Source organism: Eleutherodactylus coqui, chromosome 8, assembly GCF_035609145.1.
Source record: "Eleutherodactylus coqui strain aEleCoq1 chromosome 8, aEleCoq1.hap1, whole genome shotgun sequence".
NCBI classification, from domain to species: Eukaryota; Metazoa; Chordata; class Amphibia; order Anura; family Eleutherodactylidae; genus Eleutherodactylus; species Eleutherodactylus coqui.
This window is the reverse complement of record NC_089844.1, coordinates 86842989-86860209: the sequence shown is the minus strand read 5'-3', so window position 1 is coordinate 86860209 and position 17221 is coordinate 86842989. Positions and strand designations below refer to the sequence as shown.

The following is a 17221-nucleotide window of genomic DNA, read 5'->3' as shown; positions in this document are numbered from 1 at the left end:
CTAGACTCAGCCTAGGGCCTATACATTGTAGGGTTGTCTAACCATGAATCCATAATCAGACAACTAATGAAAAGATTGAAAAAAAAATGATAGTGCACATCTGTTGTGTAAGATCACATTATATGTGACATGATGTTCGTTATCAGTGGCACCTCTTATTTCAGATCTTTTCGAAAATGACTTAACCTTCCTCTTTGAAGGGTTTCCATGGCCGAGATGGCAAAACCCAGCTACTCTTTTCCCGACCACCTGTTGAAAAGAGCCGAGGGTTTAGTACAGCGGTGTTACCGTGGCCCTTATTAAAGTGAATGAGAGCTATGGAAACAGCTAAGCGTTTGGCTCTTTTCCTAGGCTCCATTCGGGCTGCCGAGATGGGACCCTTTTAGTTTATTGTTTCTAGCATTACTAAGCTCAGTCTACATACATGTACAAATATTGGAAGAGCTACCTTTTTCGATTTTGCAGGCCACAATAGAGTGTTCTTTTAAGAATAACAGTTCTAAATCCTTTGGATTGGAAAACATATCCCAAAAGCCATCAAGTCTCATAGCTGCATAGAAGCTGTTATTTTTCACATCTGGTCGCCCCTCTTTCCAGTTGGAGTATCGTACAAAGGTCTCATCCTGCCAGTGAAATGCATTGTCTGGGAAAGGAACAACATTTTGTGTTAAAAGTTACTAAAATATAACATTTTGGGCGCCTGCAGATGGGCGGAAATTCCACGGTGGGATTCCCCGCAGAATTTCCGCCCCTGGACGCCTGCATAGGATTGCATTACAATACGCAATCCTATGCAGACGGCCGCGGTTTGTCTGCGCGAAATCACGCGCAGCAAACAAACCGCGGCATGCTCTAATTCTGTGCGGGGCTTGCCAGAAACGTCACTCACCGGCCGCCGGCTCCGCTCTACGCATGCACCGGCTGCTCAGCAGCCGGCACATGAAAGAGCCAGAGCTGAGAGAGCGGGTGAGTCCAGGGTGCACTCTGCAGGCGCTCGGGTCGGGTCTGGCTGCGAGAATTCTCACAGCCGGATCCGACCCGGCCGTCTGCAGGCGGCCTGTGTTTTTCAGTTCAAACTATTTGCTGTCTTGTTCCTTAATATATCTATGAGAGTTAGAGCTTTGCAAAGACTCTCACACTAAGGCTTCATTCACACGAGCCTATATCGGCTGCGTTTTCAGGCCCGGCCGATATACGCTGCCCATCTGATGCATTGGTTTACAATGCATCAGTTCAGATGGGTGTATTCCTGCGGCCTAAAAGCGCCCGGCCAGCCAAGATAGCGCCCGGCCAGCCAAGATAGCGTCCGGCCAGCCAAGATAGCCAACCAAGGGGCGGGATGGGATGTGAGCTAATTGCTAAGCTCCCGCGCCCTTCCATTGGTCGCAGCCGACAAGGGGCGGAGAGGGGGCGGGAGCTTAGCACACTAGCTCCCGGCCCATCCCTTGCCGAGAGCTGGCAAGGGGGCGACAGCAATCTGGGCTCAGTGTATATGCGCTGGACCCAGGCCGTCTGAACAGGCACACAAACGGCACATTTGTGCGCCCGTTCACGCAATTTTTAGTTGCGCTGTGGCCGTGACATGGCTGACCGAAAAACGCTACGCCCGTGTGAATGAGCCCTAAGAGAGGAAGACCTAATTTTATCTTCAGCAGGTATGAGGATTAACCTGTAGTTTGCTGTCCTTAAGGTACCTTTACAACGTGCAACTATAGTTCAGATGGTCACTCAGAAAACCTGCTGAAGCGTATGAACATCAGTCATTTATTTGCTTTTACACGGATCGCCTGTTAGCTAAAATATCATTCATAGGAGCAAACTCCATGCTAATTCCTTTACAAGTCAATCAATTATGAATGACTGTGACTTTACACTACGCGACTATTTATTAGGTGAGCTGAAACTAAACAGTTAGCAACCAGTGAGTGAATTCTCACTCATCACCCTATTAGTAGCCATATTTAGCCATGTCTACCATCAATGACGATTGTTTGCATTCGATTCGACTGAACAATTATTCGGATAATAGTCACCCTGTGTAAAATCACCCTCAGCCTCGATCCACACTAGCGTTTTATCACGGCTATTTTGTCACGAGAAAACGGCGGCCGAAAGTTGCGACCATCTGAAGAACTGGATTCCAATGTATCCGTTCAGATGGACGATTTTCCGGCGTGTAAAATCGTCTGTCCAGAAAAGATAGCGCATATGGTGCTCATTACGTCGGGGCTGCTTTTACGCCCGACCGGAAAAGATAGGACTTGTTCCATCTTTTGTGGACAATGAAGACAGCTGGCTCTATTAACCCATCACAAGTCATTCTGAGGATTCCTGCCGACCGAGTGATTTTGGCATGATCAAACTGAATTTCAGATCCCAATAATAAGCGCAATGTATGAATACAAAATGATGAAGACTTACTGTTGCTTTCATAATGAAGTGCCAACCAAACCCAGGTGGCCAGGTTAGTGTATGGCTGGAATAGATTAACTACAAATGCATTTTCATCCTCATCTCTGATGCTCAGGAAATAGGCATCTGGATCTGCAAGACAGTGCACTTTGTAAGCTCAATTTGCAACAGCTAACACAACAACTTGCTAAAAAAAAGGCTCTGCAGTAACGGAGTTATCCAGGGACAAAAATGAAAATCATAGCTGTTTAGCCTACAGTAAAAAAAAATAAAGTAGCAATTTCACGCCATTACCTGCCCTTCTATTCCGTTGGTGCCCGCTCTCCCACTGGTCTTCACTTCCAGCTGCAGTAGTGATGACATCCTGACCATGGGACACGTGACAACTAATCACTGGGCGGAGTGATGTGGTGATTAGCTGCAGCAGTCAGACGTCCCTGGTGTGGGTCGCACCATTGCTGGCCAGCTGCAGCTGGAAGTGCAGAGCAGCGGAGACTGGGCACTGGTAGGACTGGAGCGGCAGGGAAACGGGTAAATTGGGTATGGGGAGTATTGTCTCTCTTTTTTTTTTCTTACAGAAGGCTAAGCAGCTTTCAAATGTTATTGGTCCCTCGTTAACCCCTGAAACAAACCAGTTCTACATTTATGTCTGCTCTGTGCAGGCATTACAAGACTAAAAAGACAAATAAAATAAGTAAAAGGGAAAAAATAAAAATTACATACGAAGAGAGCGACAGGCAGATTTTAATCCAGGCGGCAGCCATCTATTATTTCTTAAAATAACAGTATAACAGCTATTTCTGTATGGAACCCACACAGCGTTCCGGATCTCATGAGGACAATCTATGTGCTCAGTTGATGTCATATTTTTAGGTTTCTCTGTAAAGTATTAAAGAAAAAGAATTAATAATGGGGGTGCAAAAACCAAGGCAATATCACATAGTCATGCGGTGTAACTGTACATGCCACAGGTCAATTGTGTGGCTTTCTTAAATATGCTACTCTACTAAAAGTAACTGGACACTTGAGCAGGAATGAAAAGTAATATTTATTTATATATGTTAATAGTGGGCCTCCTTTGGCCCTAATGACATCGGATATTCTCCATATATTTGTATCTTATTTTGTAATTTTTTAAACATTTTTTTTAACATCTATGTCTATAGGAGCTTGAAGCCTGCGCCATATTTTTACAATGGTGTGGGATTAAAGTCCAGGACCAAACTTGATCCTTATTGAGTTAATGCACTGTAACCTGATAGATGTCACCCATCACACAAATCAAGGCAAAAACATACCCGGTGGACTATAACAAATCGCTCCTGGTAGCTGTACATCACAGCTCTCTGTCTTCCATGTCCCATCCAGGGCAACGAACGTGCAAGCCTCATTTTTACTTTCGTTTGACCATCGATTCAGAGTAACCAGGCTCTTGTCATGCCATCTGTAGTGGATTCCATCCTGGTATATTGTAAGGCATTAGTGACATACTTTAGTTAGGAACATAAACAGGACATGCAAAATAAAAAATGTGAAAAGGAAAATCCCAACAACTTACATCTTGGCTAGAGAGTCCTATCCACATGGGCTGACCCACTTGAATAACAGTGATTGTGATAAAGGAGAGCTGGTACTGGTCCGTTATACTGACCAGATCCATATTTTTGCTGTTACATTCGGACAGTGCTTCATACCACGTCATATTTTTTTGAATAAACTTATATTTTAGCTCTTTGTACTCAGCTTCTTCCGGAACCGGAGCCTGTGCATTTGGGTGACTCATATCTGAAAGAACAGAATACATTTGTAAACACAATTACATAAAAACACCCTCTTATACTTATTTGTTGAAGGGGTTGCCCTAATTCTAACTATTGATGACCTGTCCTCAGGATAGAACGTCAATAGCAGATCAGTGGGGTTCTGCCACGCGGGATCCCCCAGTGATCAACTATCCCGCTGGGCTGATGCCTTAGTGCAAGGGGCTGCTTTGTTGCAGAAAACAGACTGCTCCATACACAGTGCAGTGGCCTGATTTGGTATTACAGGCTGAATTCCATTCATCTCAATGCGAGTGTCTGCTCTGCAAAGCCAGATCCCACAACATTTTCTGCAGTCATGATGGCATCTTAAAAACAAAAGGAAGCCTGTTTACAAGCAAGTGGGGGAAGGGAACAGTGCTACAGTCTTTAATAGTACATTTGGGGTGTCTTTGGTTAGTGCAATTGACCCCACTGGTCCAGCTATGACAGGGAATGAAATAAATACACAAATTTAAGGCCTTGTTGACATGGCAGATTTTTCCATTGAAAAATCCACAGTGGAATCTGCAGGTGACCTTCAGTCTTTTGCAGTGAATTTGCACTTTGAATTGCTGTGGATTCGCATACGGATTTAGTCAGATTCAATGGGGCAAGTGTGGGTGCGGCAGACCTATCAATTAATTTTTTATTGCAGGCTGAATAATCTGCGCTGTACAGAATATGGCGCGGGTCTCCATTAAAAAATAATGAGATGCAGACACCACGCCAATCCAATGCAAAAGTTGAGCTGTTATTCCGCTATGTAGATGAAGGATAAAAAGAGCATTCTGATGACACATTCCCTCTATGGGTAACCAATAGAGATAAGCGAGCGTACTCGCTAAGGCAAACTACTCGAGCGAGTAGTGCCTTATGCAAGTACCTGCCCGCTCGTCTCTAAAGATTCGGGTGCCGGCGGGGGAGAGCGGTGAGTTGCGGGAGTGAGCAGGGGAAAGCCAGGGGAAGAGAGGGAGAGAGATATCTCCCCTCTGTTCCTCCCCGCTCTCCCCCGCCGTCATCCGAATCTTTGAGACGAGCGGGCAGGTACTCGCATAAGGCACTACTCGCTCGAGTAGTTTGCCTTAGCAAGTATGCTCGCTCATCTCTAGTAACCAATAGTAGACACAACACAAAATCAATCTTTAAGTGGAAATTAAGCCAACAGCTATTAAAGGGAACCTGTCAGCACTTCCGAGCATGTCAAACTGCCTACAGCTTCAGATACTGAGGTAGAACTAGTTTCAGATTCCATCCGCTTACAGTGCCTAAGGACATCATACCCAGATTTTTTGAGACCTGAAAACAGCTTTATCTCAGTGATCTGTAGCTGTAGGTGGTTTGACATGCTCAGAAGTGATGAAAGACTCTCTTTAAATCCACATCAGAATTATACCAGAACTGTACACGTGTTAAGCAGAATGTAAAAAACCTAAATTTTAGGTCGGCTGCACACTGGCGGATTTGAATTGCAGAATCCAGAGCGGGCGTCCGCCTCCAGATTCCGCAGCAAGTACTGCCCATAGCATGCAATGGCAAAACACGATTCCATGTCCACGAACGGAAATCGATTGTGATTTTCCGTTCGTGGAGGAGAGATCATAGCATGCTGCGTTTGTGTGCGGCCTTCACAAGGACGGCTTCCATTGCAGTCAATGGAAGCCATCCGTACCGTGGCCCTTCCGCAATCATCATTGCGAGAAGGTTGCAGGATTTGCGTAATCGCCTAGCAACAGTGCGGCCTATTCTGCACTGCGCATGTGCGCCGGACGCCACATCAACCCATTGAAATAGAAGACGGGTAGATAGAAAAGGTTAGTATAAAAAAATAATAGAACTATTTAAAATCAAACAACATCCAATACTGCGCAAATGATATGTAATTATCCCCATTATTTGAACATCAACTTTTTTTTTCTAACTTCAACCCTTTCCCTTTAAAATGCCCTTCCATACTGAGATAGTACTTTTCTATCCAGTTTAAAAGACTGACCAGGACAGAAACTCTATAAGAAGAGGACCACAGGGGTCTCAATCTCACATATTCACCCCTATGGTTTTGTCCCTTTGTGGTTTTATTTGCATACAAGACGTACGCCCAGGATGGAGGAAGCGCTGAAAAGAAAAACACCATCTGAGAAGAGCCTGAAGTTTACAAATATACCTGCAGGTTTTTGGCAGATTGACACATATTGCTGATCTGAACAAGCGGTGAAGTCCCATGTTCCAACAAATGTTGATTTGGGGTTATTCAACAAAAACACGCACGGCTGATTTTTCTCCGGGTTGCTTAACTGCATAAAACAAAAAATATGAAAAAGTTTTGGAATGATAAAAATAAAACAATCCTGCTAACATTTAGCCTTTAGAACACAGCCCTCACATCAACAGCAAACTGCTTATATCTTCCTTGTAATATCGGATGGAAGTTTGTATAGGTGACATCGGAGCCATCATCCCATCTGTTTTTGTAAGCGTTCAAGGAATATCTGAGACCGATCCAGAATTTTTGTTGTAAGCCCGAACTCAAGGATGTGATAAAATCTAAAATACAGAAAACAGGCAACAAATATTAGAGATCTGAGAAGTGCTCCATACGTATGTCTGCGCCATTTCTTTAAAGGGGTTTTCCGGGACTTTATTAATAGATGATTAGCGGGGACCTAGTGCTGGGATCTGATTGGCCGATTCCCCATGCTACTGTCACTATGGTCAGTGGTCGAAGCAGAAAGTGCTAACCATAGCCCAGTGGCCTGGGTTGGTATTGCAGGTGCAGCGCCTACTGAATTCAATGGGTGAGAAGGGGTTAAGGGTTGCTTAATTTTTTCTGTGGTGATGCTGCAGTGAAGTGACGCTCGGTGACAGGTTATCCAACAGATTATAACTTATAACTAGAGGAATGATCTAGCAAAAAAGAATAATTTTCTAAAGTGGTCAATCCCTTTAACATCAATTCTAAGCTGTTTTTCTCTAAATAGTTACTGTTGTGCTTGGTAAAGCTGACTGATTATTGCACTAATGAGCCCTTAATTCCAGAATAGTCAAAAAGGACAGTATTAATCATCAGCTTGTTTCATTGTATTTTTCATTATACTCACTCCTTACCTTGCTCACGTTGGTTTGATATTGAAGGAAGAGTGCCCCCATGTTCATGACAACGATTAGAAGCATCAGAGTAGGTTATGTTTTCCTCGGGAATTTTTACAAAGCACTAAAAAAAGAAAAAAAGAAACAATCAATCAGTTATGGTTAATATAGTCATACTGCCATAATGATGTTATCTACCACAGATATATAGCAGGTGCTAGATTAAGACCTACGCCTGCCATCCATGCCAGCATCACAAGTATTAAGGGCTCTTCTTCATTCTTGAAAGTACCTTGTTTCCAAATAATTCCCATTTCTTTGGGCAGCTTCCAGAAGAATTGATTACTTTGGTCGGCACTAACTCCAGGAGAGATAAGTTTTGACTTCTACATATGAATGGGAGCTTCTCGGTGCAGCTGATTGGTGCAATTCTTTCTGTGGGATCCAAAGATTAAATAGGTTAAAGATGACATCACAGGAAGAAGGGAAGGAAGGGAATAGAAATTAAAGAAGGCAATAGGAAGCAACGAAAGTGGAAAAGAAGGTAGGAAGGAAGAAAAGTAGCTTGTGGATTGCTTTGCTAACATACTTAAAGGGGTTGTCCAGGGTTAGAAAAATATTTCTGCTTTCTTTCGAACAGAGCACCACCCTTGTCCATAGTGTTGTGTGTGGTATTGTAGCTCATCTCCATTAAAGTGAATGAGAGCTGAAATGCAATACCAGACTAAACCCACAGACAAGAATGGCACTGTTTTTGGAAGAAGGCAGCATGTTTTTCTTACCCTGGACATCCCCTTTAAAGAGATTGTCTGGTTGCAAGAAGGAAAGAAAGAATAGAAAGAAAGGGGACCGAAAGAAGCTCGTCTGGTTAGAAGAAAGGAAGGAAGGCAAAAGGATGGAAAGGAAGGGGAAGATGGAAAGGACAGAAAAAAGGAGATGATGAAAAGGACAGAAAGGATGGAGTAGGCTGTAGAATACTTTTCAAACATACTTAAAGAGATTGTCTGGTTAAAAGAAAGGAAGAATGAAAATTAAAAAAAAAAGTAGAATGAAAAGGAAGGGAATAGGAAGAAAAGCAGAAAGGAAGGAGGGGAATAGGAAGAAAGGAAGGGAGGTAATAAAAAGGAAGGAGTAGCCTGGGGTGTGCTTTCCTAACATACTTTTAGGAGACTGCCTGGTTAGATCATTTGTATACAACCTACAGTATTAGGCTATTTTAAGTTAATAGAATGAGGTTTCCTGCTCAGGATCTTCATCCCTTGGCCTAAGTGGAGAGGACCTGTCCTGTCCTACATTACACAGATAACGCATTGATTTGAATCGTTACTGTGTAATGACTAATTTCTCCTGTGGTGGTACTGCAAAAAACTAGAGGTCCCAGCTGAGAAGCACTCTGAGCCCAGCCTATTGTGAAAGGACTCTTTTACAAGTGTGGATTGTACACAAGGAACAAACCCCTTAACCCCTTAAGTGGCACGCCCGGAAATTTTCTGGGACGAGCTCCACTGCTCATAGCGATATAGCCCGGAAGATTTCCGGGCTATGTATCACTATGGGAGCTGCAGAGCACAATGCCACAAGCTGTGACAGTGTGCTCTGCCTGCACTGTCCCACAGAGAACAAAGCAGGACATTGAGAAGCAGGAAGATATTGCCGATATGCCGGCAATCTCCTGCTTTGTTTACAGGTTGCTATAGAGACCATCGGCTTGTCAGAAGCAAGCCGATGGTCTCTGTTGTAGGGAGAGCTAGTGCTTGGCTGACAGAGGACAGCTAGGTACCAGCTCTTACAGCAGAGACCAGAGAAAACCTCCGATCTCTGCTGTGTTAACCCTTTACATGCTGCAGTCTATGTGACTGCAGCATGTAAAGGGCTGTCACCATGGGACACCCCCAGAATGTGATCAGGGAGTCCTGATGGGTCTTTGTGGAAGTCCCCTAAAGGGATAAAAATAAAAAAAAGTTTAAAAAAAAAGTAAAAATGTATTTAAAAAAATAAAAAAATAAAATTAAAAACACTTGTCTCCCTTTACTTTGTGAAAAATGTTAAATAAAATTACACATGTGGTATCCCTGCGTCGTAATGACCCAGAGAAGGAAGTTAGTACATTATTTAAACCCTTAATGACACGGTCCCCTTTGTTCTTCTTTCCCCATTTCTTTTTTTCCTCCCCCCGTTTAAAAAATCATAAATCCTTTATTTTTCCATCGACGTCGCTGCATGAGGACTTGTTTTTTACGGAATGAGTTATATTTTTCAATGGTGCCATTTAAAGTACCATATAATGTACTGAAAAACTTTTACAAAAATCTAAGTGGAGTAAAATGAAAGAAAAATGACATTCCACCATTCTTCAGTGCATTTTGTTTCTACAGCACACAAACTGCAACAAAAATGACCTGATAACTTTATTCTATGGGTCAGTACGATGACTATGATACCAAATGTGTATACTTTTTTTACTATAGCACTTGTATTTTTTTTCAAAGACATGAAATTTTTAAAAATTATTTTCTGCTGCATCTTCTGCGTGCAATAACTTTTTTATTTTTCTATCGACGTACTTGAGCAAGGGCTCATTTTTTGCGGGACATCCTGTAGTTAACGTTGGTACCATTTTGGAATACATACGACTTTTTGATTGCTTTTTATTGCATTTTTTCTGGGAGACAGGGTGACTGAAAAAGTGCATTTCTGGCGTTCTTTTTTTTTCTCCCTCGGACTACGTTCACCATGGGGGTAAATAATGCACTATTCTGATAGATCAGACATTTACGGACGCGGCGATACCAAATATGTATTTTTCTTTTATGATTTAGATTTTTTTATTATAGATATGGCAAAAGGAGGGTGATTTAAACTTGTATTACTTTTTTTTCCCTAATCTCCCTACAAATTTTTTCACAAACGTTATGCAATACATTATATATACCCACAAATGATGCCATCAAAAAGTACAACTTCTCCAGCAAAAAACAAGCCCTCATATGGCCGTGTCAATGGAAAAATGAAAAAGTTATGGCTCTTGGAACGCGACTGCAAAATTAGTTGAAATTAAATGATTGGCCCATTTAAAAAACCTGCCCTGATGGGCACGACAGGGGGGTAAGAAACCCGCCACTCAAGAGGTTAAAGGAAATCTGTCAGCTGGAACATGCTATCCAAACTGCACATTTTAAGCTGAATGGTCCAATGGGCGGGCCTATCGATGATTGACAGCAATTTCTGCATGTACAGTCATACTAAGATTGTTGTCAATCACTGTCAGGACCGCCCATCAGACTGTTCAGCTTAGAATCAGCAAAAGTTGAAATAAAAAAAACACAAGTTATACTGAATCTTTCCCCATAAAACTATATATCAGTCTGCTCAGCTTCTCCCGCTCTATAACATCATGCCTGCAGTTTGGACAGTGTGTTCAAGCTGACAGATTACTTTTAAGAAGGATATGCCTGTGGCCTACTAGTGTCCCATTCTGTATACAACTCCTACTTGTCACGTCCGTGTGGCACACGAGCACCACGCTCAACACGGACGCAGGGTGACGTTCACACTACTGCAGTTGTAACACTATGCACTGTAGAACAGTGTGCGCCGCACCAGAAATCTGTAAGCCGGTGTGTAAAGCCCATGCGGCACAAGAGCATTACGCTCAGCATGGCGCAGGATAACATACACACTACTGGAAATAGGAAAACACCACACTATGCAGATCAGTAGCACCACTCCAGGGCGGAGGAAGCCTGGCCCTAACTTAGCAGGGAGGTGACAAGTCCCTGTCTAAAAGCGAATTTCATCGCCTCAATAAGGGCGGCCCCACTGTCTTCTTCCTGGGCCCTGATTGTCCCTATAGGAGCCCCTGGAGAGCTGAACCGATACAGCAAGTAATGCAAATGAAAACAGAAATACAACTGAAAGGAAACAGTAGCACTTATCTGGAAATAGTAGCAAGACACCTAGCACAGAGGAACACCACTCTCCAACAACTCCTCTATGAACTGAATAAGCAGCGGTGAGCAAAAGAAAGGGGTAAGAATATAAAGCTCTCTACACCTGAGGATTGGCGGAGCACCTAGAGAACCACAACCCCAACCTTCTCCCAGGAATGACTAATCAGCATGCATCCATGCAGCAAAGAGAGACAGAAACTAGCAGTCTCTGCACATGGTGCATTAATCCTTGTCCTACATAATAAGGCACGGGTCTCGGCCTGCGTCGAGGCCACTATGCCATGACGCTGTTGCGACTGACAAGCCGCGGCACTACTGATCTGAATAGGAGTCTTTTACAAATTGGCCTCCACTGGTAGTAAAAGGCCACTGAAAGGTTTAGAAAAATATGTCTGCGGAAATAGATTTCTTATGCTTTGAACTAAAATAAAATACAACAGTACAACAGTGTTTCCTATTCCAAGTATGTGAAAAAAAAATCACACACACATCATTTAGACTTGTTTTGTGAAAATTGTAACTTGGTAGATGCCACATAAAACACCTTGTCTGAATTACCTGAAAGAGAGCTTAGAGGAGGAAGAGTGTGGCACTTTGTGGGCTTTATGACCATCATCCGAAACAGCATAAACCTAAGATATGAGAAAGATAATACAAACATGAGAAAAAATGTTTAAAAACCTTATTTATAACACCATATGTAAGCTATAAAAGTGTACATTTTTCATAAAACAAGTGTCCATTCCTCCACACACGCAAATAGAGCGGCTGCCACTAAGCCCCAACACCTGCTGGCGACACGGCAGGGGGGAGAGCTGACAGGATGCTCCAAAGGTGCATTTACACACACTGACAGTTTTGAGTGGTCATTTTGCATAGGTACTAATGGGCTAAATCAGGCCTTTAGTACTTCATTAAAGGGGTTGTCCCGCGGCAGCAAGTGGGTCTATACACTTCTGTATGGCCATATTAATGCACTTTGTAATGTACATTGTGCATTAATTATGAGCCATACAGAAGTTATCAAAAGTTTTATACTTACCTGCTCCGTTGCTGGCGTCCTCGTCTCCATGGTGCCGACTAATTTTCGGCCTCCGATGGCCAAATTAGCCGCGCTTGCGCAGTCCGGGTCTTCTGCTTTCTTCAATGGAGCCTCTCGTGCAGGATGCCGGCTCCGTGTAGCTCCGCCCCGTCACGTGCCGATGCTAGCCAATCAGGAGGCTGGAATCGGCAATGGACCGCACAGAAGAGCTGCGGTCCACGGAGGAAGAAGATCCCGGCGGCCATCTTCACCGGTAAGTATAGAAGTCAACGGAGCGCGGGGATTCAGGTAAGCGCTGTGCTGTTTTTTTTTTAAGTCCCTGCATCGGGGTTGTCTCGCGCCGAACGGGGGGGGGTTTGAAAAAAAAAAAACCCGTTTCGGCGCGGGACAACCCCTTTAATGGCATGTGTTTAGAGAACAGCGGGTGGTCTGTTCTCTAAATACATCACTATTACTCCACGTGCGGTCTGTATTGTCGTCCTGAGGGTCGAGGATTTCAAGCGGACCTGAAGTCAGCGATGGACGAAAAGTGCACGGTAAGTGCATGATGGGCGCACATTTACACACAACGATTATCACTCAAAAGATGGCTTTTGAGCGATCATCGTTGTGTGCAAAAGGGCCTTAAGCCTCAGGACAAGGAAGCTTTGCCCCTCATAGATGCGGTGGTGAAGTGACTAGCACATCACTGTTGTGAAGAACAGCCCCCCTATTAGGAAAAACAGAAAGCTAAGATTTGCCCCCACGTAGCTTAGGAGAGTGTGGAGAAGATCCTAGGCGCAGCGGGCACCGTATAAAAAGAAAGAAGGTGCGCTACAGTCTACTGTGATGCAGAAGCAGAAAGTTATTAAAGTGGCAGAGACCAGATTCCACAGACAGTACACATGGCCACATCTTTATGCTGAAGAGCAGCCAAACTGAGAGAGATAGAAAGGGGCTTACCCAAAAGACTACACAGCAGCAGAAGAGGTCTGCTGTACCAGCTATTACAGCAGGCACTACAGTATAGTGACAGGCATGCTGATTTCAGAGGTCTGTTACTTATACCAATCACTCTAGGAGTTTTGGAAAACTTTGCAGAGATCAGTCTGGTGCAGCTCATTAATATTCAGTACTCACCCCCTTGCTGCTAAGTGTCTCTGCATTACTGTGAATATGGAGAGTCCTGTCAATCAGCAGAGGACGGGGTGAGCAGGGAATATATGATTAATAAGCCGCACCAGACTGATCTCTGCAACTCGCTGCAAACTTTAAAATGCAAGTTTTCCGAAGCTCCTGGAGCGATCACTATGATCTACCACAATGCTGTGGTGCCTATAGCCTGAGCACTATTACGGACCTGACAGGTTCCCTTTATTTGTTATGCAAAAAATGCATGATAGGCAATATTAAAATCTGATCAAAGTAAATAAGAAAAAAATGGAATGCTGAAATTGCACTTACTGTTTAGGACCTCTGAAGTCATATGACTTTACCCACCATCTTTGCAGGAAATCCTGGAGCTGTGGAGAAATGAGAAGAAATATATATATAGATATGTAACCATTCTAATTTATAAAATGGTAATAACAAGATTTTAGTATAACTTACCGTAAAATCTCTTTCTCGCTCTGTTCATTGGGGGGGGGGGACAGCTTTGACCTTGGGTATAGCTACTGCCACTAGGAGGCGACACTAAGCTCAAAAAGGTTAACTCCTCCTACTAGCTATACCCCTCCTGCAGGCATCCAGCTAATTCAGTTTGGATGCAAGCAGTAGGAGCAGTCAGTAGGATACGACAGCAATAGCTAATAAACAACAGCAATGCTCAAAAACTGTAATTCATTGGCCATATGCAGCTGCGCTGAGCGCCCCCTAACCAAGAGCGTATATGTTACAGTCCTAATACCAGACTGGGTGGGTGCTGTGTTTCCCAATGAACAGGACAAAAAAAGAGATTTTACGGTAAGTTATACCAAAATGTTTTTTATTCGTCTGTATCATTGGGGGGCATAGCTTTGACCTTGGGACGTTCCAGAGCAGTACCCAAGGGGGTGGGAAAATATAAGAAGCCGCATGTGAAACGAAGTGTAATCAGCTCTTTAACCGCGACTAGCATCAACGGATGCCTGGGTATCCAGCATGCTCAGAGACGTAGTAGCATAAAGGGACCGGCGTAACAGCCCCCGCTACCCACCGGGACAAAGCTCTGAACAAGGAGCTTCCACGATACACAAGTAACCAGTGTCACAACACAACCTGAAAAACATGATATCCCTGGCACGGAAACCCCCGCCATGCCATGAAGCGAAGCCATTGCGAGGATGCCACTTGGGAACCCAAGGACAGGACTTGTGTTGTCAGGAGTACCAGCAGAGATCTGGGACCGAATTCTCCATTGATGCAGGATCACGATACCACGTGCAGAGAGGAAATCTGCAGCCGATTGATAACGCCTTCTCTTGATGACAGAGAAATTCCGCCCGCTAGCATCTTCTGCTTGGAGGGGAGACGAGCAGCCACGGTGAGCAATGGGTTAGTGGGAAGCATCCCAGGTGCTGCGTTGGGACTACCGCTACCAGTGAGAACAGGAGCTGAAGACGCATGGCTCAGAAATACCATCAGTATCAGCCTCTGAGCCTGTGACATACTACGACATCCACATTTGCAGAAACTCTGTGGTCCTTTTTGATGAAGTCTAAGCTTGGAACTGACGTCCCTCTTGGATGTCCACCAAGGCAGCTCCTCCCAAAAAGTCATTGCAAGTGTTAATCCATGCACCAGAAAACAATGGGCATGGATCTCGCCTGTCTTCGTGGATAAAAACATTTGGAGCCGGTAGGGGCGAGCGCTAAGAACTGCAATCAGTATCTGCGTATACTGTCTCACGGTCTCCTGCACGCCATCATGCAGGAAGAACATGTGCCGGAGGATCACAGGTGCTTTTGGAACCACCTAAATAAAACACCTTGCCTCCAAGACAGTGCCCTAGAAGACCAAACACTGACCCAGACATTTTTTCTTTTTTTTCTCAAAAGAACAAAAACTCACTCCCAGTGACTTTCAGCCAAACTGGTTTCAGAGTGCCTGCGCCAACGAGAGAACCCTGAAAAACAAATGGCACCTGCATCATTGCTGAGAAACCCCAGCCAATGCTCCCCCGATGTCAAGCCCCGATTAAAAGGAGGCGCATCGGCCATATAGCCAATTGAGTCTTGTCAAAATGAGGCCTTGGAAGATGACATGAGTGACCAACGTCTGTATGGACACAACTGACTGAGCTAGCAGTCCAGAGTTCCTAGAGAACACTAGATGTCGAATTTGCTCTAAGGCCACCTGGAAAGGGACTGGACCCATAGCAGTCCGAATGTTAGAGCTGACCGGAGGGGAGTTCGTAGGTGGACCTACCACACTCAGACTTCCAGCCGGAGGGTAGATCCCTGGACTACCACTATACTCGGATAGAAGCAGACTGTCCGAAAGATAAGATATCCTTTGACCGACTAAACGTACTGTGGTGGGAGCTTACATAGTATGCATCTCTAGGCGGCCCCCGCGTGCGGCTCTTCCTGCAATCAGAGATTGCTCTACCGCTGTCTACAAAGAAAACTGCAGGTGGCCACCATAGCAGAGTTAGCCTTTAGGTAAGGTTCACCCGTTCTAGAACGGAGAAGAGAAGCAATGTAAGCACAGACCTTCTGTGCACAGTATGCTTCCCATATGGAAGATCCCACAGGTGTCCGCATTGCTGATAACCAGCTCGAGCCAGTTCGATGTAACTCTCATACGGTAACGAGAACGCACATGGCACATGTCTCCCGCCTGTCCTCCCGGACATGGACAGTGTACAAAGCCTGTCTGCAAAGACTGCAAGTGAGCAATCCACAGTGAGCCGCTAGACAAGGCTCCACCTAGACCGGAGCAGTCATGAAGAGCGATGAATCCGGCGGCGAACCATGTGCATAGTACTCTTTCCATGGAAGGTACCACAGGTCTCAGCACTGCCGGAGTCATGCAGACACTTAGTTAGAACATTATTGTTCATAAGACGAGATCTTCTCTGCTAGGTGTAATTGCTTACTGCAGCGAGAGCGCAGTTGGTATGTGTCGCTGTGGTCGTGTCATCCTGGATTCCAACACTGCAGTACGTCTGCCTGCAGAAAATTGCAGGAGGGACAACAGGGGAGCTACTGACAGGCAAAGCTCAACCCGGTCCAGAGCAGACATGAGGGGCGATGAGTCCAGAGGCTCCCTGTGTCGAGTACTCCTTCCCCGGAGTAATGCTGACTATTAGTCTTACCACTGATGTCCATAAGACGAGATCTTCTCCCTGGATGCACATCTGGTATCGTAGCGATAGAGCACATAGTATGTGGCTCTGGTCACTCCTGTCCGTGTGTCATCCAGGATACGGACACTGCGGTAGGCTGACTGCAGGAACTGCAGGAGGGGCAACAGGGGAGCTACCGACAGGCAAGGCTCAACCCCGTCGGGAACAGGTATGATGAGCCATGATTCCAAAGGATTCTTGAGCAAGTACTCTCTCTCCATTGAAGGTACTACAGGAGTCAGTAAGCCCAGAGTAATGCCACACTTAGTAAGTGTCTCTCCTACAGGGGTCTGCCGGAGGGTCAACAGGGGGGCTAGCTGCTAGGCAAAGCTTCAACCCGCACCAGGAACGACGCTGAGGCTGATTGCCATTGGGTACGTGGGAAGCACCTTCAGCCCCACAGGACCTTCTACACGCAAAAGACCTGCCATCCCAGTGCAGCGGCTGAATTGGACCAGCGGTCCGGCTGGCGGCAACACCTTGCTCACCGCTATTAAGTGGCAAAAGAACGCTGCGTTCTGGCAATATACATCGAAAGAAATCGCGGCTGCAGTAACCACATGCCGCATGGCTACATACACCAGGTCGTGTGCGCACCGTAGCTGCCCAACAGCACCTCACT

The 17221-nt window shown here is 45.0% G+C and overlaps 1 protein-coding gene across 2 annotated transcripts in view; it reads right to left on the bottom strand.

Moving 5' to 3' along the window:
* Nucleotides 1–17221, bottom strand: part of LY75 (lymphocyte antigen 75) — a 100047-nt gene that overhangs the window by 21518 nt on the left and 61308 nt on the right. For both annotated transcript variants that reach the window (XM_066575958.1, XM_066575959.1), the window contains 11 exons: nt 13734–13792; nt 11807–11880; nt 7591–7733; nt 7317–7422; nt 6595–6755; nt 6376–6505; nt 3971–4197; nt 3711–3873; nt 3136–3291; nt 2422–2544; nt 449–643 (listed from right to left, as the gene is read on the bottom strand). In XM_066575958.1, the coding sequence (XP_066432055.1) occupies nt 449–643; nt 2422–2544; nt 3136–3291; nt 3711–3873; nt 3971–4197; nt 6376–6505; nt 6595–6755; nt 7317–7422; nt 7591–7733; nt 11807–11880; nt 13734–13792 (1537 nt within the window). The remainder of the gene's footprint in view (nt 1–448; nt 644–2421; nt 2545–3135; nt 3292–3710; nt 3874–3970; nt 4198–6375; nt 6506–6594; nt 6756–7316; nt 7423–7590; nt 7734–11806; nt 11881–13733; nt 13793–17221) is intronic.